Below are 22,785 nucleotides of genomic sequence, written 5' to 3'. Positions count from 1 at the left end.
ATCTCTTCTCCAAAACAGTCCAGTGTCTGTTGATTCTTTTGTATTTCTGCATCAGAAACCTTAGAGATGTCTTGAATTCCTTGTTTTTTTTGCCTTCTCTATAGGTTAGTGTGTCATCAAGTCTTATTTACTTGGTTATTTTTGAAATACTGCTTAGGTTTCCCTTTTCCCTACCATTACTATCTTCTTGTTTTGACAACAAGTAATCTTTCATTACTTCATCCCTGTATTGAGGACTAATTTTGGGGGTTTTCTATAGCCCCCATCTTTGTTAGCCTTCTTTCCCACTCTTATTGCATATACCAGACTGTTTCAGTGAGGCCAGTTGTCTTATTGTGTCCTGGGTATTCTGAGCTCCCAGCCCTATCAGTTACTTATGTTGATGCTCCTCTACAATACTCCTGCTCCTACTTTTTCAGATTTCCTCCAATCTTCAGCCCCTGCTTCACACATTCCTTGGTCCTTATAGCCTTTCCTCATCACTTCAGCTCAAGCTGAGCTCACCTTTCACAGAACTGTGTTGATGCTTTTAATAAGGAGCATTTAGGCTAGTCCTTTCTAGTTTTGTATCTGTTTTTGTTTTGCCTCCCTAGGAGGTTCTAAAATTTTTCAGGACATGATCTTGTTTTATAATTCTTTTGTGAAGCTTCCATTCTCCATGGTGCTTAACAAAGTGCATGAACTGTTTGAAGTATTTATTCAGTGAAAATGTGGCATGACTTAGAATTTTGGCAGGAGTTTGTGTCTTGAATTGAGAGTTTTTATCTTAACTTTGCTATAATCTTTGTGATCTGGGAAAAAAAATATATAACATCTGTTTCTTTAACTGTATTTTCTAGTACAAGTAACTATTTAGTGTTATAACATAAACTGTGAAGAGTGCTGTATCGATGACTTGAAGCATTTCACTGTTACAGTTTCTTTTTTTTTTAATATCCAGTTTTGTTATGAAGTGTTTGGTAACAATTCTTTACTTTAGTGTAGCAGTTATATTTGTCCAAGGGTCACCTTCACTATTATCATGCTATAATTTAAATAACAAAATATCTGTGCAAGGTACTAGCTAGCCAAACAGTTTCCCCAGAGTACTTGCTGAGACAAAGAGAAGTAAAAAGCTAAGTCATTTGGGGAGTGGGAAAACACTCAGGGAAAGCTTAATGGTGGGGGTGGGGCACATTAAGTTTAATCTTAAAGGAAGTGATTGTCACATTTTAAGCTGGGAGACAATGGTATTGGTGCTGCAAGCTTGAGAGAGATTGTTTATATTAGCTGCTGGAGGGAACAAGAGTTAATTAAGGAAGTATAAAAGAATTTTTTGTAGAGCATCAAGGTCTTAATAGTTCTCAAATAAAAGAAATTTATCCTTGCCCCCACTGGCACTGTTTCATTACTTTCTTCAATGGTGTTTAGCATCTTGGAGGAGGAGCAGGAAAAGCACATGACAAAAGTGTCTCAGAGCTGAGGCTTGACAGGACAATATGATGAGATGACAAAAGTGGAGGGCAGAGCTTGGTTTAAAAAGTTAACCATCTAGGGTTAGACTGTAAAGGGAAGAAACGGTAGATAGACCTAGGTATCATTGTGATTGGAGGGAAACTAAATATTTAAAAATTGTGGAGGAAAGTTTAGGGTGTTGCTGGGATCTGAACTGTGGTTGTAGTACAGTGAAGATGCATAGAAGTTAGGGAGGTTGATAAACTTGGGGGGCAGGTTTTTGAGGAGACTGATCATTAAGTAATTGAAGTTTTCAAGTATGAAGATGGGATGGAACATAAAGGAAGATTTAGATGTCTGGACCCCTTGAAAAAGGAGAAAATGAATCATTCTTCTTTGCAATGAGTGGGGGTGGGGTGATGGGTATGGAATAGTATCAGACTTGGTTGAAACATTGGTTAGTTTTGCTGAACTTCGTTTTCTTTTTTGCTCCAAAAGATGTCTTTCCTTGTAGGAGAAAGGGGAAGGATCTATTCAGAAATGAACATACTGTGTAAACAAGATCTGTGAATAAAAATATAACTTTAGAGTATTTCCAGTTTGCCAAGGGGATTTGCCTAGCTCTTTAACTAGAAAAAATACTGTCTGTCTAACAGTTGGAACTACTAGCTCAAATTGGTATCTTTATATCAATATAGCCCCTTTCCCACTTTGATAGGACAAAATAAATTCCCCAAGCCTACAATGTACAAAAGAAGAATTTGAGAAGATTGATGAAGAGCCTCTCCTACACCTGTCCTTTCCTTGTTGCTTAAATAGTTACCAATCTCTTGATCTGAATACCACTCTCTTAGGTCTTAATCATCTCTTAGGGGATTATTGATTTTTTTTTCCTTGTCTAATCTACTCTTAGATAGTAAACTCCTTGAAGGCACAGATTGGCATTTTTCTTCTTTCTTTTCTGTCTAGCTCTTAGTTGCTGATTTCCTTTTTGTTGAATTGAATTGTTATTAAGCTTTTCAAATTGTTTCATATTTTCCTGTTTTTCAAAAGATTAGTTCTTTTTTATTACCTATATTCATAAATAGAGGGATAATTTCAGCTGCCAGAAAAATGCCAGCACTGTTCTTTAAAAATTATAAGATTTAAAGGAATGAGAGTAAAAACTTACTAGAATATATGAATCTTTTCCCCTTCATTATCATTTGTCTTTTGCTAAAGTAATTGATTGGAGAATTATAGTAGAACACTATTGCAGGTGGATTTAAAATAGGTGAGAACCAGCCAGACTGAGTGTGAGGTGATAGGAAACATTTTCTCACTTAGTATTGTCAATCAAAGTGGTTCTTCTCTAACCAGACATCTTTGTTTCCCATTAGCATCTATTGTATTCATCATCTGGACTACCATGAAGTTCAGGCTAGTGGATTGTCAATCGGTGAGTTGCTAATTGTATCCTGTTCAGTGTGCTGTCTTTTGCATGTAGGTCATGTGTCAGCCATTCAATTTGGGCCAGGTCTGTGCCTTAGTACTGAGTGTTGTGGGGTATTGTGAAGAGATGAATAGGAAATAGCTCACCAAATTTAATTCTGTGGCATAGTGATATTCCCCTATTGTTAGGAATTCTGTTTCCTTTTTGCAGGACTGGCAGGAGCTGTGGGTGGATGATGCTATTTGGCGCTTGCTATTCTCAATGATCCTATTTGCCATCATGGTTCTGTGGAGACCATCTGCAAACAACCAAAGGTTTTGGGCTTATTTTACCTTGTTTAATATGCTGTCAGTATGGGATGGTAGGGATCATCTCTTTATGTGAACTTTATTTCTTTCTAGTTCAGAGGGCAATTTGGACTTCCAAGTCTTCCCACTATTCTTATGTGTAAGTGAAGAGAGGTGTGAGGGATTACTGAGCATTTAATCTGCTGTCCAACCTACAGAAGAAAATAATGATTTTTATAGAGGATATCTTACACTTCTTTGGAAGGATAAGGGGAAATAAAATGCTGAGCTAGTAAACTTAACTTATTGAAAACTTATTTGACTTATTGGGGAGTTAATAATCTAGATGTTAGTTTTAAGAAACTAATTCTCAATTGGTTTAGGGAATGGCTATCAGATAACTGAGAATTATTCAGTCTTTTTTTCATTTTTCCTTTTTTTTCCCCTTTGGCTTTGAATTCAGGTATTTACTGTTGATAAATACTGTTAATGGAGTCAGGGCATAAAAAAAATGGTGAAACTGAAAACAGCCAATTGGTTAAAAAGGCTTGGGGGGGGGGGGGAGGTGAGGAAGAAATTCAATCTTTAGATTGGCTCAGTGAAATTTTCAGTTGTCTATGAGTTTGTCTAAGCTGACTTTGCCCTTTTTTAACAGAGGTAATTGAGACCTTTTTTTGGAGGAAAATTCATTATTAAAAATGTCCAAAAATGGAGTGGGCTACCTTGGGAAGGTGATGAGCTTTCCCTTAATGGCTGTCTTCAAGAAAAGGCTGGATATGTACTTCTGGAATTATGTTATAATGTGAATTTCTTTCTAGAGTGAACTGTATTACTGATGAGATCCTATACAACACTTAAATTTTGTGCTACTTTATTATTTTTTATGAATGATATAAATGTAGTTATAGAAGTCTTTTTTATTATGAAATTTTTCTTTATGTAATTCAAATATTGAGTCTCTTTTATATTGTCTTCTTTTTTCCCACATTTTTGCCATAGGTTTGCCTTTTCACCATTGTCTGAAGAAGAGGAAGATGATGAACAGAAAGAACCCATGCTGAAAGAAAGCTTTGGTAGGTATAAAATTCACTTTGTGCTTTCTTTTTAAAAATGATGGGATATTAGATTTAGAATAATAGGTACAATTTATTCTTAGGTTTAACATAATTTCATATAAGGAAACTGGATCATCATTTCAAGTAATTTTCTTATCCATGGCATGTGCTTTAACAGTTTCTTGTCCATAACGGTACTTCTGGATTTATTTTTGTATTCCTTGCTGGTCTGTGTCCCATAGAGCTAACTGTTCTCTTTAATTTTTATAAACTTTTTTTTTGCAGAAGGTATGAAAATGAGAAGCACTAAACAAGAACCAAATGGAAATAGCAAAGTGAACAAAGCTGTGAGTATAAACTCTCAGCTCCCAGTTCCCTTCTTTTATTTCCAGATCCTGTGAAATGCCTCACAGCCTTACATATTATTAAAGTCCTTAAAGGTTTATTCCTTGAATTGTAAACAAAATCTAACCTCACCACATAATTTATGTTTTATTGAAGTATCCTTTGGAACACAATGTTATAGACAAAAGCTGAATTTATCTGGAATTTATGACTAGCTTTGATTAAAGTTTAGAAATAGTCTGAATTATGGGAAAAGAAAAAACTAAAAGATGGCAAATGTTTACTTATAATTCATTTCCCATTTTAAGACTTTTAATACTTTATAGATAGCTGATTTTTTGAAAAAATACATTAATATTATACAGTGTCCTAAAAGTGTTTCAGGCAAGTCCTTTTAAAAATTTTTATTTATTTAAAGCCAATAGGGTTAAGTGACTTGCCCAGGGTCACACAGCTAGGTAATTGTTAAGTGTCTGAAGCTGATTTGAACTCAGGTCCTCCAGACTTCAGGACCTGTGCTCTATCAGGCCAGTCTTAATAGTTTTGTCCAGGAGTTTTTATCAGGAAATCACCATTCTTATATATGAGATAATATATACCGAATTTGACGAAATCTTTTTACCTTAATAATTATCCAAGATTATTTGCTTTATAGCAATAACTTTCTTAATAAGCAGTTTAGAAAATATTACATTTCAATATCACATAAGAGTGTCTTATTCATCATAATCCTATGTCACTCATGACATGATCACATGTTGGAAGGAAAATAATTTAAAAAAATTTCTTTTGTTTTTTGCAAGGCAATGGGGTTAAGTGACTTGCCCAAAGTCAGTCATACAGCTAGGTAATTATTAAGTGTCTGAGGCTGCATTTAAGCTCAGATCTCCTGACTGCAGGGCCTGTGCTCTATTCACTGTGCCACCTAGCTTCCCCTAATTTAAAAAATTTTAAAAACTATTTGAATATACTTTTGGTTTGTATTCGCTACCTGTTTTTTAATATCATCATTTCCTATTATATCTTACCCTTCCAGCAAATCATCCTCTGAATTAGAAAAGAAAGAAGGAATAGAAATTAGTTCAGTTAAATTGAACAATGTATTAGCTATCTGGTTATATGCACTTGAAAAACAATTTTCAAACCAGACAAAACTTAAACCAATGATTAGAACAGAGTATAAGAATGTATCAGATTAAGAATTTAATTTATTTAGTTTGAAATAAAATCACTGAACTTATTCATCACTTAGCAATACCGCTCTGTTAAATTAATGTGACTTTAGTGCTTAAAAAGATTTTTTAAAAAAAGTTTTGAGGAATTTAAAAATGTATCATATTTTTTGACAGTCATGACATTTTGGGGGTGGTGCTACTTTTCATGATAGAGAAATAATATTGAGTCTTTTGGGGATTTCAGTAGATTTTGATTGTGTTTTGGTACTTACCAGGTAAATTTTTTAAAAACTACCTAGTCTAACTCTTGTGTTATTCATTTTTCTTTCTTGTGATACCTGTTAAATTTTGACTCCAGCAAGAAGATGATTTGAAATGGGTAGAAGAGAATGTTCCTTCTTCTGTGACAGATGTGTGAGTATATTTGAATTATGACTTAAAAAACTGCTTTTACTAGCCAGAATTATTTTGTTGCTTTGTTGATGAATTGGTTAAAATAACAATGTTCATACAGAAGAGAAATTGATTAAATGATTAGAAATTATATAAGGAAAGGTTAAAAGAATAGAGATTATTTAACCTAATTAGTAATTTAATTTCAAGTTGTCCCAATAAAAGTAATATCAGTTTTATTTTTGAGCTCAGAGGAGGAGAAAATGGATTTTATTTCATCAAAAAACATTTCAGATAAACAAAAGAATTTCCTAACTTCAAATAAAATTTGCTTAATATTTTTCTTTAATATTCTTCTTCAGGAAACATTTCTGTTGAATTGCTTAGGGGTTATGTTAATATTAAGATTAGGTTAAAGGGGTGGCTAGGTGGGTAGTGGATAAAGCACTGGCCCTGGAGTCAGGAGTATCTGGGTTCAAATCGGGTCTCAGACACTTAATAATTACCTAGCTATGTGGCCTTGGGCAAGACACCTAACCCTGTTTGCCTTGCAAAAAAAAAAATCCTAAGCTGTTAATGAAATAATGGAAGAGATGTTTTTTTGAAGTTTTTAAGTTCTTACTGGGGTTGTAAATGTTTTCAATTATCATGAAAAATCTTACCATTCCATTCTATTGTTATATTTCTTGTTCTGAAAGGCCTACTGAATTTTTTTAATCTATAAAGCCCTAGGTAATTGTAGCAAAAGCTTTATGTTATATTCATAATTTCATTTTTTTTAGAGTATTATGTTATCTAACTGTTGGTAACTTTTTTCTCTACAGAGCACTTCCAGCCCTTTTAGATTCTGATGAGGTCAGTAAACAAACTTTTAAAAATAAATTCTCTGATCTTATGACATACAAGAGTCATTAAAGAGATTGTTTGACTTTTTTTACCTAATGTACTTGAGAACTATTGTTAAGACAAAGAAAGAGTGTGAAAAACAAGATACTCTGAAAATAAAACTTTCAGGTGTTCAAGGAAGGTTTGTTTTTTTTCCTCTTCCAAATATTGATATAAATATGTATCTCTTTTGAAAAGGTCTTTGAAAAGAACCCATCAGTTAGGTATAGTAGTAGATAGAGCACTGGCCCTAGACTCAGGAGGACCTGAGTTCAAAGTGGCCTCAGACACTTAATAATTACCTAGCTGTGTGACCTTGGGCAAGTCACTTAATACCATTGCCTTTCAAAAAAAAAGAGAAAAAGTAAAAAAAAATAAAAGTTATCAAACCAGTCTACATCTTTATGTAAATTATGTATGCCCTACTACATGGCTGCCCACTTAATATTGAATGAATATGAATATGTGCTAATGGCAGATGTAATCTAGAATGCCCAATCTAACTCTTCATAGTGACTAATGTCTTGAGGTGATTTCTCACCTGCTTTGTTCTGCAAATACAAATGATTTTAATATTAAACTAAACTTAATAAGGAAAATTAAATAGCCATAAAATAGTATAGTACACCAAAAGCAAATGGAATTTTTTATTATCTGTGGTTATTCATGCCATTATTGTCTATCTAATTGACTAGAGTAGGTATACTTTTCTGTGTTAATTTTTGCAGTCTAGATATTGATTGTTAGTTCTTGAAATATGCAAACCAGGTCCTTTTTGAGTTTTAGGAAGCTGTGAAGGTCACTTTGATGGAATAGATCATGTACAAAATTTTTTGGTTTTCTAACCACTGTATGATAATAGACAAGTTCTGTGCTCTTTTCCCCAGTTTCCTCATTGGTGTAAATGAGAACGGACAACCTACAAATAAGGGTCCTAGTCCTCTTTCTCACCTGTAGAATTGAGTCCACCTAATACATCCATTCTAGGACTTGTGTACAAATTATTATCATACTAAGAATTTTCTGGCTCTCTTGGATAGCCTATCATGCTAATCCTGCACTGGAAAGTTGTTCCTTTAGGAAACCTCAGGCCTCCAATTACCTGCCAGTAGCACACCCTTAGTAGCTGGAAACAGAGGGAGATACAGTTGCAGATAAGCTTATTTGCATACAGTAACCCTGACTTTGCCAACCTCTCTCATTGTGCTTTTTGCCTAGAATAACTGCACAATACTGGGCAGTCATGTCTGCTTATTATAAAAGGTACAATTTCGTTCAGCTATTGAAATTGTCAGTGGAAAATGTAGTTCCTACTACATGGCTGCCCACTTAATATTGAATGAATATGAATATGTGCTAATGGCAGATGTAATCTAGAATGTGTATATATTAAAATATTAACATGCCTAATCTATAGAAGAAAAATTTTGAATAAGAAACCATGGTCCCTTTTTTTTTCTTTCTAGGAAAGAATGATCACGCACTTTGAAAGATCCAAAATGGAATGAAGAATGGAAGGATTTCAGGGCAGAGCTTGTTAGTATCAGGGAAGAGATCAGCATTTGTGTCAGACTTCTGCTGCTGCTCCACTGCCTCAAAGGAGGCAGTGGCACCCTCCTGATTTGTTCTTTATGAGAGAGAGAGAGAGAGAGAGAGAGAGGCAGGCATTACAAACAGGCAAGCAACCCATTGGGAAACAGGTCATAGAATAACAAAATCCTCATAAAAGATTCTGATTTGCAATCCCCCCTCCCCTTTTCCCACTCCAGATCCTTACTTGGTTGTTTAAGAAAATCACATGTATTGTTTCAGCTATATAATTTGTCAGACTAAAATTTTAACACTAAAGGGACAGTCTATAATATGTAATGCCCAGAAGCAACTGCCTAATGATTTTATTTATTTTTTTGGAGAGGTGATGGGGAAAGTTGTTACTATCCTTCAGTTTCCTGGGGAGCAAACATATCTTGCAGAGCTAGTTGGGAGACAAAAAGGGTCCCTTTGAGTTAATGAGTCCCCAGTACTATCAGTGATTAAAAGTACCAAAAAATAGAAAGATTTGAAAACATTAACAGTGGGATTCAGATCATTTTTTTAAAGCAAAATCAAGTGCAATTTTGTTTACAAAATGGTGTATATTAAAGATTTTTTCTATTTCAGATGTAATTTAGAGAGAAAATATTAGCTTAACTCTTTTGATGTCTGCTGTTGTGACACATCCCATTGCTGGCAATGTGGTGCACATCTGAGAACTTTTAACTACTGCTCTGAAAGCCTCTAAGTACTGCATTGCTCTCTCCTATGCAATGCTTGGTCTGCCCTGGCAATTCAGGGATAATAGGTGTTACCCTGGTATTGCAGCAGGTGCAGAGGCATTTCTTCCACCTGAGAGCATATAAGTAAACTTCCTGCTGGAGAGTACTGTAATGCTTCAGAAGAGGACAACTGATTACAAAGGAAGCAGGTCCTTCCAGCTTAGTTGAATATCCCTGTGTGGGGTGTAGGATACATTAGGGTGAACTGTTACTGTTTCTGGCTTTGGTTACGAATGTTTAGAGGCATTACAAGGGGAGTTGCTGAATTAGAAATCATTTTAAGGACTCCATTTCTGTTCTAACAGTTTTCTCAAATTTTGCCTTCCCAAGTTTATGGATTTCTGTTCTAAAAACAAAAAATTCATGCCACTTTTTAATATTAAAAACCTTAAAGTCAAAACATTTTGGGTTTTTCTTTTCAAATTTTCTTTTTTTTTAAAAGTGATCTTTCTGTCTCCAAAACTCTTTCATCCTTTTTATGGGGCAAAATATTCATTTCCACATTCTTTATTGCTTTCTAGGCTTTGAAACTTGTCACATTATCCACTTCTTTTTTTTGAGTTGTACAAGTTCTTCCAGAGTTATCAGAAGTTTCACAGCTAGAACTTCTTTTCAAGTAACAAACCTTTTATCACTGGCTATTATCACATGTTAACTGTCTAAAATATCTACTGTCAAAAAGCTGGAAGCTATGATTTGCTGTTGATGCTTCTGTTTTTGTGCCATAGAATTGTGGGGCATCAGCTATGTTGCTGCAAGTTTTTTGGTTTCAAAGTTTTCAGGACTGGCAAGGAAGTTTAAATGGATCAAGTCCATATCACAGGGGCTAGTAGTTTTCTTCCCCAGTTGCTGACAATCTTTCTAGATTATTGTAATTTAATAATAGCATTTCCTTTGCATGAAAATTATGAAGAGGATTAACTATTAGACTTTTTTGGTGGGTAGGGTGGGCCATAGTTCCCCATTTAACCTGGACTAGTGGCTAGATGTGTTGGGTCATGGAGCAGACTAGAAAGCAGAGCTACACTAAAACAAGTGACTGTCATGCCAGTGGGCCACCATAGCTGCAGCCCTCCCTGCCTTGATCAGTAATGAACTAAAGATGGGTAAGACCTCGTTACACATGCATATTGTCAGGCACATAGGCACTTAATAAAGCTGCATTGAACTAACAAACCACATTTCTTGAGACCTAGTCCAGAATTCTTTGTCCAATCTGAACTTTAAGCACTTTATTATTGCTTTTAACCTCAATTTTCTTCTGGGTAAATATTAACCACATTCAGATTATTTCCAGGACCAGAGCCTGCATAGACACTTGATTACAGAGAATGGAATTTGGAAGGCATTGAATTAGCATAAGGGAACCAAAAGGTGGCTGATACAATAGGTGGGGATTGAGAGACAAAGCAGTTTGCATGCACATCAGCCACAGTCCAAAGGGGAAAGCCCTTAAATAGAATTTGCTGGAGGACAGAAAAAGAATGTTTGGAATAAAGTTTTTAATTCTTGAAACCTGGCAGAGAAGAGCCCCTTGGATTCTTCAGCATGAGAGAGGACCAGGAAGGGGAGGGAGCTTACCCATTCAGTCTCCAAGCCGGGCCAGGAGTTGGCACTCTGCTGGGGGTGGGTGGGTGCCAGTGTAGTGGTTAGTCTTTTTGCTTTTCACCCAGATTTTAGATTTTCTCTTGATGTTGGGGGAGGTCAGCTTCACCCCAGCTGCTACCTTGTCGGCCTCTATATGGGAGGTGCTGCCTTTTTCTATAGCGTCCCCTCCCCCTCTCCAGCATCATGATTGGGGAGTCTCCCACCAATAGACTTCATCGAGTCCACCTGCTTGAGTGGGGGGGGATTACACTGATTTTCACTAACTTTAAACTGACATCTATCATTTACTTCAATTTGTTTTTTAAGTCACTTCTGGGGCAGCCAGGTGGCGCAGTGGATAGAGCACTGGCCTTGGAAACAGGACTTGAGTTCAAATTCCACCTCTGACAATAATTACCTAGTTGTGTGACCTTGAGCAAGCCACTTAACCCGTTGCCTTAAATACGTAAAATTAAAATAAAATAAAAGTCACTCTTCTCAGAAGGGGTCTGTGGGCTTTACTAGATTGACCCGGGGGGTGGGGGGAATCCAGGATCTAAAAATGGGCAAACCCCGGAGGACGGAATCAACCGAGCTGGTGGGAGGCGACCGTGACCGTGACTCTGGCTTTAAGAGGCGGGCGCTCTGGAGGAAGGGGCGGGGCCTCGGCGGCGGAAGGGGCGTGTCGCGTCATCACAGCAGGAAGTTTGTAGCTGTCGCCGCCACCGGCTCCTCTACCTCCTCCTGTGCCGTCCGGGCCGGGGGTCGTGCCCGCGGCCACAGACCGCTCTTTTCTGCTCCCGCCCCGGCCTCGGCGTCGCGGGTCCGCCCGCCGCTATGCACGACGCGTTCGAGCCGGTGCCGATCCTGGAGAAGCTGCCGCTGCAGATCGACTGCCTGGCGGCCTGGGGTGAGAGCCTGCGGCGGGCGTTCGAGGGTTTGTGCGCGCGCACGTCTGGGCGTGCGCGCGGCCGGGGCCCGCTGGGGGGCGTGTCCGCCCCTCCCCGCCGCGGGGAGGGCTCGGGGGTCGCCTAGCCACGCGACCGGAACGAGTCGGGGAGGGCGGGAATAGCGGTGACTGACGGGTTTCTGCGGGCCGTGGGGTTGAGCCCTTCCAGGGACACCCCGCTGCCGCAGCAGGGCCAGACCAGCCTCGGTCGTGCCTTACTGCCCGTGGAATCCTTGGGAGCCTGGCTCCGGTGCTTGCGATCGTGGGTGGAGAAGCTCCCCTTCCAAACCGGGGCCCATAAACATGGCGGTGACCCCTTTGGGATTGACGCATGCAAAGATTTGGTAACTAGGGATTCCCCTGAGTGACGGTTCTAATGGGCACCGAGTCCCTGAGCCAAGGAGATGAATTGAAAAATCATTTGTTAAGTGTTTACTCAGTCGGGGACATGGCTAAGCTCCGGGGATACAAAAGCAAAAATAAAAAGACTGCCTTCTATGAGTCTGTGTCTGCTGATGGTAGAGAAAAAACAGATAGACTAATACACCTAGATTGGGCAACAGCAGATTGGTTTACTCATTTCAGGAGGAAATTTAGTCAAGGCTAGGCTAAATGTAGACAATATAACAACTGAGTTTAGGTGAACTTTGACAGTTCCCTTAATAAATAAGTGTTTTTTTTTTTAACATTTTATTAACATTAAAAATGTGTTTAATTTCCCAAATTAGATCTTACGATGTACGGGGGATGAGTGAAAGGAGTGTTGACTGGCAGATATGAAATAATCATCTGATCAAAAGACTGACTTATCACCTAAGCAAATCTGCTGTAACTGCTTCTTCCCAGTATTCTACTTCTGGCCTTCTGTGTTGGCCTTCAAAGTGTGCTTTTCTTAAAATCAGGGATCCTTTAAGAAAGTGATCCAAATTTTAGGGGTCAAGAGAGAATCACACCTACTTTAAAAATTCTCTGAAACTGCTGTCTCTCACCATTAATATTAGGACAGCAAAGGAACAAACTTCAATAGAGTGTGTGGTTTGTATATATAAGTAATGCATAGTAAATATGTTATATGAAGTATACTGCTGTAGAATCTTTGATTTCTAAGAGGGAAAGGGCCATGTCATATATTCAGTCAGGTGATTGTCCAGCACGGGTTGTGCCCTCTGTAGCCTACTCATAATCATTTTACATACACATACAAACACATTTTGCCATTGCCTTGATATATAACCTGAATTCAAGTCTTTATGACTCATGTTTTTCACTGGTACATCTGACACTGGTACCTTTTATAGAACATGAGGCAGTCATGTGATTATTGTATTTTCCTCTATCTATCATCTATCATCTATCTATCTATCTATTTATTTATTTTTAAGGTTTTTTCAAGGCAAATGGGGTTAAGTGGCTTGCCCAAGGCCACACAGCTAGGTAATTATTAAGTGTCTGAGACGGGATTTGAACCCAGGTACTCCTGACTCCAGGGCCGGTGCTCTATTCACTGCGCCACCTAGCTGCCCCATTTTCCTCTCTTTAGAAGGAACATTAGATCACATGAAGTCTATGTGAAAGAGACATATGATTTACCATAAGAAATCTCAAATGAGGGGCGGCTAGGTAGTGGATAAAGCACAGGCCCTGGAGTCAGGAGTACCTGGGTTCAAATCCGGTCTCAGACACTTAATAATTACCTAGCTGTGTGGCCTTGGGCAAGCCACTTAACCCCATTTGCCCTGCAAAAAAAGCCTAAAAAAAAGACTAAAAAAAATCTCAAATGAAAAAGTGAGAATGATCAGTTTGGGGCTGGTCATGATTTAGAGGACATTACAAAACTGAGTCTTCTTTTAAATAAATTATTATTGATATCTTTTTTTTACATCACCTCTATTTTTCTCCATAGCCATTTCCCTCTCCTCTCCCAGAATGCTGTCCTTTATATCAAAGTTTTTTTGTTTTTGTTTTTGCAAGGCAATGGGATTAAGTGGCTTGCTCAGGATCTCACAGCTAGGTAATTATTAAGTGTCTGAGGCCGGATTTGAATTCAGGTCTTTCTGACTCCAGGGCCAGTGCTCTGTCCACTGCACCACCTAGCTGCCCCTACAGATTTTTTTTTTAAGAAGAGAAAAATAAAAGTTTAATTCACTGAAAATATATGCAATGTTCCAGGTAGGAATGTATCTTTTTTCTTCTTTAAGGCCATTCTCAATCATTATAACAATGTTTCAGTTTTAATTACATTATTGTAGTTATCATGTATCTTATTTTTCTTTATTCTGCTTAATTTATTTACATCAGTTCATATAATTCTTTTCATGCTTCTCTGAATTCATCATGTTTGTCATTTCTTACAGCATAGTTATAGTCCATTATATTCATATACCACAATTTGTGTAGCCACTCCTCAGTTGATAGGTATAACTTTGTTTCCAGTTCTTTGTTATCACAAAAAAAAAGCTATAAATATTTTTGGTATATTATTTTGTTACTAACTTTTTTTTTAGGTTTTTGCAAGGCAATGGGGTTAAGTGGCTTGCCCAAGGCCACACAGCTAGGTAATTATTAAGTGTCTATGGCCGTATTTGAACTCAAGTACTCCTGACTCCAGGGCCAGTGCTCTATCCATTGTGCCACCTAGCTGCCCCCATTAGTACCTTCTTAGAACACATGCTTAGCAATGGAATCTCTGGGTCAAATGGCCTGGGCATTTTAGCCCTTTAGTTGCACATTTCCAAATTGCTTCCCAGAATGGTTGTGTTAGTTCACAGCACTACTAACAATTTATTAGTACACTTAACCTATCAGTTCTTCCAGCATTGACTATTACCATTTTTTGTCTTCTTGGCTATTTTCAGAAACTGAAATAAAATCTTAGGATGGCCTTGATTTGTATTTCTCTTTTTAGTGATTTGGAGCATTCTTTCCAAACTGTTAGCAGAGATATTTGATACAATTTTTTCCCCCAAGGTACTGGATTATTTTCAAGGGTATCCTAGTGATTCACAAATTATATTTTGGTCTTCTCTCTTTTCTCCACCAACCAGTTTTGAAGTCCCAGGATAATAGTCAAAACAGATCCAGGCTTCAGAAGTCCCAAGACTGCCTTGCTGGGTGAGAACTAACACAGCCCCTACAGATTGCTTGATGGGGTTACCAGAGTGCTCAGACATTTGGTAGACTTTGTCCTTGTCAGATCATATTTCCAATGTAAGATTCGGTTCTGGATACTGCATTTTAGTAAGGACACTTAAAAATTGGACTGTTCACAGGACCACTACTTATTTTGGGTGTCTACTGACTATGAGCCATTTTTGTTTTACCCTTTAAAGATAGGACTATTTTCCTTGGCAGAAAAAAAGAAAGAAACAAATTGGAAGTTAAGCAGCTCTTACCTTTTCTCTGCCTAGGTAGAGATTCTTGATCCTTCTCCATTTCCCAGTATTAGAGGATCCTCTTTATTGTTCTTAACTTTCCTTGCCAACTTTACTTCATTCAGAATTTTATCATCCATTTTGGTCACTCCTCTTGTAAGACCATGCCTTGTTTTTGAATTCATTTTTGGTTACCTGTCCTTGCTTCCATCTTTTAACATCCAAGATGAGTGATTTGTTTTTTGTGTCTCCTCATCAGTCTACATAATTCTTTCTTTTTTTAGTTTTCCAAATTGGCTTTCCCTGAACCTTTTAAAATCTCTTTCAAAATCTAAAGGGTGAATCAGGCTTTGTGTGTCTTTCTTCTCTGTCAGATATTTTTTATCTGAGAGAAGAACAAAATATAATTTGTGAATCACTAGTGCTCACTTCCCTTCAAGGTCTCTGTCACTTCCATTACTGAAACCAGTTCCTCTTGACGGTGAAAATTAGATGCAAAAGAGAAATTCTTCCTTTAAAGGATAGAAAACCCACTTCTCCTCCAAGGCCTCTATCACTTCTAACTCTTGAAACCAGATCCTCATGAGGATTCAATCCAATTTCCATCATTTAGATAATGGTACTGTTGACACTTTTAGAAGCTTTACTTTTGGCAGAGAGGGGAAGATTCAGCAGATATCCAGATACTTGAAAGCCTCAATCATTACTATATAATATACTTCTGTGCCAGGCTTGTTTCTGTTTTTTTTTCTTTGTATCTTTTTTCAAATTTATTTAAGGCAATGGGGTTAAGTGACTTGCCCAAGATCGCATAGCTAGGCAATTATTAAATATCTAAGGTTGGATTTGAACTCAGGTTCTCCTGACTCCAGGGCCAGTGTTCTAACTGCATCATCTAGCTGCCCCCAAAATTATATAAACAAAGAGACATCATTGAATGCTTTGCCATTGCATTGGGGTTAAGTGACTTGCCCAAGGTCACACTTCTTTGTATCTAGCTGAGTTAATATATGTTCTGATGATGGTATCACTCCTCTTTGATCTTCATTGAAATTATTAGCATGTTCTCTACCCTTCCCCTTTCATTCTTGAATTAACTCGTGATTATATCTTATTTAAAATATAGTGCTCCTCTACCCCCATCCTTTTACATGTACTGTTTCTTCTGAATACCCATACCTTTCCATAGCCATATTTCATTCATAGATCTGTTAGGGAATGCTCTCAACTGAGAGGAATGGAACCTCTCGGAGGTCCAATGACTATGTGTCAAAGATTGGAGGTTAAAACAAAAACAAAGAATTTTAATTTTCACAGGAGTGGGAAGGGTAGAGAAAGAGCTGATTCAAAAGGGAAAAGTGAGGTTTCTGGGGAAATATTTACTATGCAGTTGACAGAGTTTATTATTACAGTGAGAAGAGGTTCTCTATTCAAGGGAAGGAGATGGGGGAGATAAATACTGTTTCAATTGTGAAAGAAATCCTTTTAGACAAAACTGCAGGGTTGAGGTAACCATTTAGACTAGATTGCAGTGTTTCTTATCCAAGGACAGTAAATAGTTGCTACAGCAGTGGATGTAACCATTTGCTTTATATGTTTGTTATATTTTATTTCACTTTCTACTATTAGACTGCCAGGTGGTTGAGGAATTTCTACATATTGATCCATCAAGATGTCAAGAATTGACTGTGCTTCCTGTTTCTCCCCACAGGTCTCATTCTACCAAATCTTACTGATAACTGTGTGGTCATATTTGACTCCTAGTTCTCTTTGCTTGTTACTTATTCTTTATGCTTTTGTGTTAAATTGTCTGAGGCCACAGGTTTCATTATTAGTTCCCTTTTCTTGGATTCTGGCTTCTGTGAATTTCTGGGTGTTTTTACTTTATTCTTCTAATCCCCTCAGGGCATCTAGAAGGAAGGGGCAGCTAGCTGGTACAGAGGATAGACTGCTGGGCCTGAAGTCAAGAAGACCTGACTTCAGTTGTATACTCAAAACACTCACTAGATTTGTGATCATGGGCCAGTCATTTAGCCCTTGCTTGCCTCAATTTCCTTGAGTATTAAAAATGAGGATGCTTACAGCACTTACCTTCTTGGGAGTGTTGTAAGGATCAAATGAGACCATATTTGCAAGCACTTAACACAGTACCTGGTTCTCAGTAGGAGCCAAATAAATGCTTGTTCCCTTCTTAAGTTAGCTCTTTCTAACTTGGTTTTGGCAGAAATAAAATAGGAAACATCTGTTTTCTTTTCATTTTTGCTTGTTATTGACATTCTATGTTTTTCTGTCACTTTCATCCCCTTCCCCTAATTGTTAAGAAATTAGCCAGCACATCAACCAAATCTGACAATATATTTAGTGATCCTTAATCATTGTCCTATACCTGGGCAAAAGAGGGAAGGAACTAGTTGCTTTTTTCAGTTTCTTTGTTTTCATCAGTGAAATCAAAGGTATGTAATGTTACCTTTTGGAGCTACCCTAGAGTTTGATAGTGAGCATCCATTTCATGTTGACCAGAGTGAGGCTTCTGTCTCACTTCTCAGCTACCAGCTCTTGTCCTCTAGGATACCATAAGTTCCATTAGGGCAGAACCTGTCTTACTTATTTCTGTTCATATTTCAATCATTTAGGACAGTGCCTGGCACACAGTAAGCCTTAATAAATATTCTGTATATCTATCTATCTAGTAATTGTTGACCATGGGGAAAAAATAGTAAGTATATACCTATCATTCCTAATATAATTTCATTGCCATCACCCTTGTCAAGTCAAAGGTTTGTACTTTTAACTTGTTATATAGATTTATGTGTATATATATATATATATATATATATATATATATATGCTATACATGAAGATAAAATTCTCTCTTACCTCCTCAACATTTGTCTTTTCAAGATAAAAAAATGCCTTTTGTTTTAATAATCTGTTTCCATAGAAAAGTCATTTATTTACTCATTGAAGGATTTAGGACCAGTACTATGTCTTATAATCCTCTTGCATTTTCCATAATGTCTTGAACCGTGCTGGGCTTAGTAAAAATGTATTAGTTTATCAGTTGGTTTTTAACAGTCTCTTGAATGAATACATTCTCCTGCCTTGAAAGATAGAAGCTTTTGAAAGCTGCTCTGACTTTTCAGTTTCTCCCCATTGTACTTATATGTTCTGATAGGGACTATTGAATTAAGGAAGTAGGGTTATATTAGCTCTTACTGAACTTCATCTCCCTCTTTCCAGAGGAATGGCTTCTCGTGGGAACCAAGCAAGGTCATCTCCTCCTCTACAGGATTCGGAAAGATGTTGGTGAGTAGCAAAGGTCTCTAGGAAGTGTTTTTTTCCCAAACAAATAGGATAGTGAGTTCTGAGGTCCAAATGACTGCTTTTTAGTCATAGGGTTTTGAAATTAAGATGACATTCAAAATTTCTTTCAGCTCTAAAATTTATTGATTCCATGACTTTTAAGTCAGCTCTTTGACAAGCATCCAGGGATCTCTTTGTTCATGGTACCTGTGGTTCATTTAAAAGCTCCTAGTAGGTTCTTAGGAGAAAGAATGTTGAATTGGGAGTTAGCAAACCTGCATTCTTGTACTACCCTTCATTAACTACATGTCCTGTGAAGATAAAAGGGGATAATCTAGAGAGTGTGAGATTTAGAGTCAGATGACCTGGGTTAAAATACCAACTGACTGATTATCTTTGTAATAACCTTGAGCCAATCACTTGACCTTTCTAGGCTTCAGTTTCCTCAATGGTGTATGAGGATCAAATCCATTTTTAAATCTAAACTCCTATGTATAGGTACTTTGAAAACTCAAAGAGAGTAACATTACAAAACCTTGGTCAGATTACTTGAGTATTTCGCTGATGGTGAACCATTTCATTGTGTCTTAGAACAAGGACTGAACTGGGGTTAGAAAAACTGGGATAGGGCAGCTAGTGGTGCAGTGGATAGAGCACCAGCCCTGGAGTCAGGAGGACCTGAGTTCAAATTTGGCCTCACACACTTAATAATTGCCTAGCTGGGTGACCTTGGGCAAGTCACTTAACCCCATTGCTTTAAATCAATTTTAAAAAAAGAAAAAGAAAAACTGTTGTGTCTCTAACATTTTACTGGGTGAGTTTGAGTAAGTCACTTTATTTTTTTAAGCCTTTATCAATAACAGTATAGGATAATTTGGAAATCGTTCTTTTGCCAAGCTTCTTCTAATATTTATCTAATAAACAAACCATTATCCATACTTATTCTAGTTTTTCATCTTCTTGGTATCTAGAGTTGAAATATATATATATAATGTACACATAGACATATGTTGCTAATGGACAACTTTTGGTAATATTTGACATATAGCCAGGCTATGTGTGTGTGTGTGTGTGTGTCTATATATATATATATATATATGCTCTTTAGTATGTCTGATGAATTATTTAGTCTCCATGTGATTTATTTATCCCCCAAATAAACGAGAATAGTTATATTAAGAGGATTGGTAAATCTGACATTTAATCACGTGTTTTGGAAATTCATTCTTCCCCTAGTTACCCAAGGAAGTAATTTAGTTTTAACCCAGCCCTTGGTATAATAGGTCTGAAATCATGGTGGCCCAGAGGTTCTTTTTACTGTCAAAGTGTCCTTGGACACCACAGTAGTTCAAGGATTGACCTGAATAATCAGATTATTTCTACCAGGATCTAGTTCATTTACTCTTTTCAGAATCCCCAAATCATCATAAGTTCTCTGAGGAATAGGATCAGAAGATCCTACATTTAGAGCTGGAAGGGATCTTAGAGGCCATCTAATCCAACCCCTTTATTTTACAGCTAACAAAACTTAGAGGCCCAGAGAAGTCACACACATATTAAGCATCAGAGTTGGAATTTGAACTCAGGTCCTCAGACTCTCAACCTGGTGTTCTTTTCACTGTCCTGTGTTATCTCCTGAATAGACCTGGGCCTTCTCATAGATATCTAGAAGTTACAGAGCTTTTCCAGGATTGGACCAGATGGGTCTGATATCAGGTTATCCTTTGGCATTCATCTACATCTCCCCAACCACTCCTACTCTCGTTACAGTCTGTGCTCTGTCAAGATATTGGGAAAATTCTTATTGAAGTAAAATAAATAAATCATTCATGAAAAGTAAAGTATTACACCAAGGAAAACATAATTAAGATTTTCCTTTTCTTGCTAGGGAATATATCACTCTGAATACTTTGTCAGATGTTTCATCTGTAGCACATGTGGAGGAAGTAAAACAGGGTGTGTTTGGCCCTAGTGACAAACACATAGAGTAATTATAGGTTACATAGAGAATAGTTTCTAATCTATATGAAAAATATTTTACAATAAAAATGTACCCACCATTTAAATCAGAACTATTTTTCTTCATTTCCTGGGACATTTCTAAGGTTAACTTTTAGTCAGATTGGATACAAGTCTTATATTTATGTGGTATGTAATGTTTTACTCATTTTTGCAACAGTACCAACAGATGTGTCATCATTTGAAAGTGGCAGTAAGTTGGGTGCTTGAAACTGCTTTAGCCCTTGGGTTGTAGTTGATTGTGTGCTCTGTTTTGTGATGTGGCCCATAGTTCCTAGGCTTTAGTCTTCTAAATCAAAAATCTTTGAAATTGGTCTTGTTGCTTGTGCTCTTTCTTTGTGAAAGCCCCTTCCTTTTAGAATTTCTTGCCTAGGCTCTTAGAAAGAATGAATTTTGTAAGCCCACAAGTGCCTTTCAGCAGATCTAAACTTCTCTGGGAGCACCTTGCTCTACTGTTAAGGGAAAGGGCATAAGACTCTCTGCTTTCAAGTTAAAGTTCAAACATTTCACCCTTTTTGCATAAGACAAAAGGAAGTTTTCAATCTTGAGCAAGCTTTTTTGACATTTCCTACAAAGAAATTTATAGTTTTTTCATTTGTGTTTTGTGGACAGGCAGTTTGACTGATATATTCCTTTATTAGAACTTTATGCAATTATTTCTTTTTCATAGGTTGCAACAGATTTGAGGTAACTCTAGAAAAATCCAACAAGAACTTCTCCAAAAAGATTCAGCAGGTGAGCAACTAGGGAAGCAATTATGACTTGAGCTTGTAAAGGGAGGGGAATGTCATCTGTGCCAGTGTTCCCTTTAATGGTAATCTCTGTCAACTGCTTCAGTTGCTTTCATTTCTCCTCCATGATGGGAAAACCCTCTAGGCACACAGATCATGGAGTGAGGTCCTCATTCACAAGAAGTTGTGATCACATATAAAAAACTCACAGATTTAGCCCTGTGACTTTAAGAAGCACTGTGAATACCTTATCAGTATTGTAGCCAAGTGAATAAGTTGGGGGAGAGAATAGATTTTCAACATATTCTGTTTGAATTAAATGATTTGCTTATTTTTCTTTCAGATCCATGTGGTTTCTCAGTTTAAGATTCTGGTCAGTTTGTTAGGTAAGTGAAGAAAGGATTCTTTTGTATTTTGGGGCTTTCCATTATTTCTTGTGTCAGGGAGGAAAGATTCAACTCTTTCACTACATACTTATTTAGAGGTAGTTACTATTTTTGGATACCATGAAGGGTCAACGCTAAAGGATCTCTCATCTTTTTCTGGCCCTATCCTTTAGGTATGAGGATCAGTAGGGGGCCTATTCTGATAATTGTGCTAATCTATCACCCTTACTCTGGCTTTACTTGACATGTCTGGACTGTTTGGTCAATCAGTCAGCTATAGAATGTAAGCTTCTGTTTACTCCCTTGCCTTCTCACCCAGTCACCAGTTATGGTGATGTTGAATGCTGCTAGAGGAAAACATGCAACCATATAGACTAGATTTTCTACAGATTTATTTCAACTCAACTGGGATCTCACCATTGCATTGCAATCCTTTTATTTTTCCATAATTGACTGTACCACAGTGGAGTCCTTAATGGACTCTATACAGTGACTATTCCAGACTTTTTCCTCTCTCCTCAAATCCTCTATGCAACCTCCTCCACCCTACCTCTTAGCAAAGAATTTTATTCCCTCCTTTACTGGAAAAAAAAATAGAGAATATCCACCTGAGTTCTCTCTTCTGTCCTACCTTACCCCTAAACACTTTTTAAAAATTATATTTCAGTTTCTTTTTATTTTCCTCATTCACTGGTTGTATCCCCTCTTATCTTTAAGAGATTGCCTCCTTGAACATGGCCTCTCTCTCTTCTTCAGTCTCTTCTTATCCATTGGTTATTTTCCTACCACCTAGGACTCCAGTTCTTCCGAGCCTTAAATAATCTTTACTTGCCTGCCATCTCCTTAAGTTTTTGTTCTACAACTTTTCTCTTAGAGCCAAACTCATCTATGCTTGTTACCTTCTTTTCTACATCTCCCACTCTTTTCTCAGCCTCTTGCTATCTTACTTTCTTATCATTTTGGCTCTTTCTTAAGTTTATCTTTTGAAGTATAGATTTCACTGAATCAAAGAATTTGAGAATTGGAAGGTCTTCAGGAGCATCCTGGTCAAATCTATATATGAAAAGTTCATCATTATAATATACCAAACAAGTGAATTCTTCCTGAGCACTTGTAAA

At 37.3% G+C, this 22,785-nt stretch overlaps 2 protein-coding genes across 6 annotated transcripts in view; both read left to right on the top strand.

The window, feature by feature from the left end:
• TMEM87A (transmembrane protein 87A) overlaps nt 1–9,762 on the top strand; it is a 32,641-nt gene extending 22,879 nt beyond the window's left edge. For 2 of the 4 annotated variants that reach the window (XM_074235186.1, XM_074235185.1), the window contains exons 14-20: nt 2,814–2,872; nt 3,077–3,180; nt 4,153–4,226; nt 4,494–4,555; nt 6,087–6,142; nt 6,946–6,976; nt 8,473–9,741. In XM_074235186.1, the coding sequence (XP_074091287.1) occupies nt 2,814–2,872; nt 3,077–3,180; nt 4,153–4,226; nt 4,494–4,555; nt 6,087–6,142; nt 6,946–6,976; nt 8,473–8,514 (428 nt within the window). In that variant the 3' untranslated portion in view covers nt 8,515–9,741. Of the gene's footprint in view, nt 1–2,813; nt 2,873–3,076; nt 3,181–4,152; nt 4,227–4,493; nt 4,556–6,086; nt 6,143–6,945; nt 6,977–8,472 lie in introns of all 4 variants that reach the window. The other 2 variants (XM_074235187.1, XM_074235188.1) reach the window with 2 other exon arrangements.
• A 1,848-nt stretch (nt 9,763–11,610) lies between these two features.
• The window catches only part of VPS39 (VPS39 subunit of HOPS complex), a 59,682-nt gene continuing 48,507 nt past the window's right edge, over nt 11,611–22,785 (top strand). For both annotated transcript variants that reach the window (XM_074235178.1, XM_074235177.1), the window contains exons 1-4: nt 11,611–11,818; nt 18,469–18,534; nt 21,221–21,285; nt 21,625–21,667. In XM_074235178.1, coding sequence (XP_074091279.1) covers nt 11,746–11,818; nt 18,469–18,534; nt 21,221–21,285; nt 21,625–21,667 — 247 coding nt within the window. In that variant the 5' untranslated portion in view covers nt 11,611–11,745. The remainder of the gene's footprint in view (nt 11,819–18,468; nt 18,535–21,220; nt 21,286–21,624; nt 21,668–22,785) is intronic.

The sequence above is a fragment of the Macrotis lagotis genome, chromosome 4, assembly GCF_037893015.1.
Source record: "Macrotis lagotis isolate mMagLag1 chromosome 4, bilby.v1.9.chrom.fasta, whole genome shotgun sequence".
NCBI classification, from domain to species: Eukaryota; Metazoa; Chordata; class Mammalia; order Peramelemorphia; family Peramelidae; genus Macrotis; species Macrotis lagotis.
Note: the sequence above shows the minus strand (reverse complement) of the source record. Positions and strands in the feature narration are given on the sequence as shown.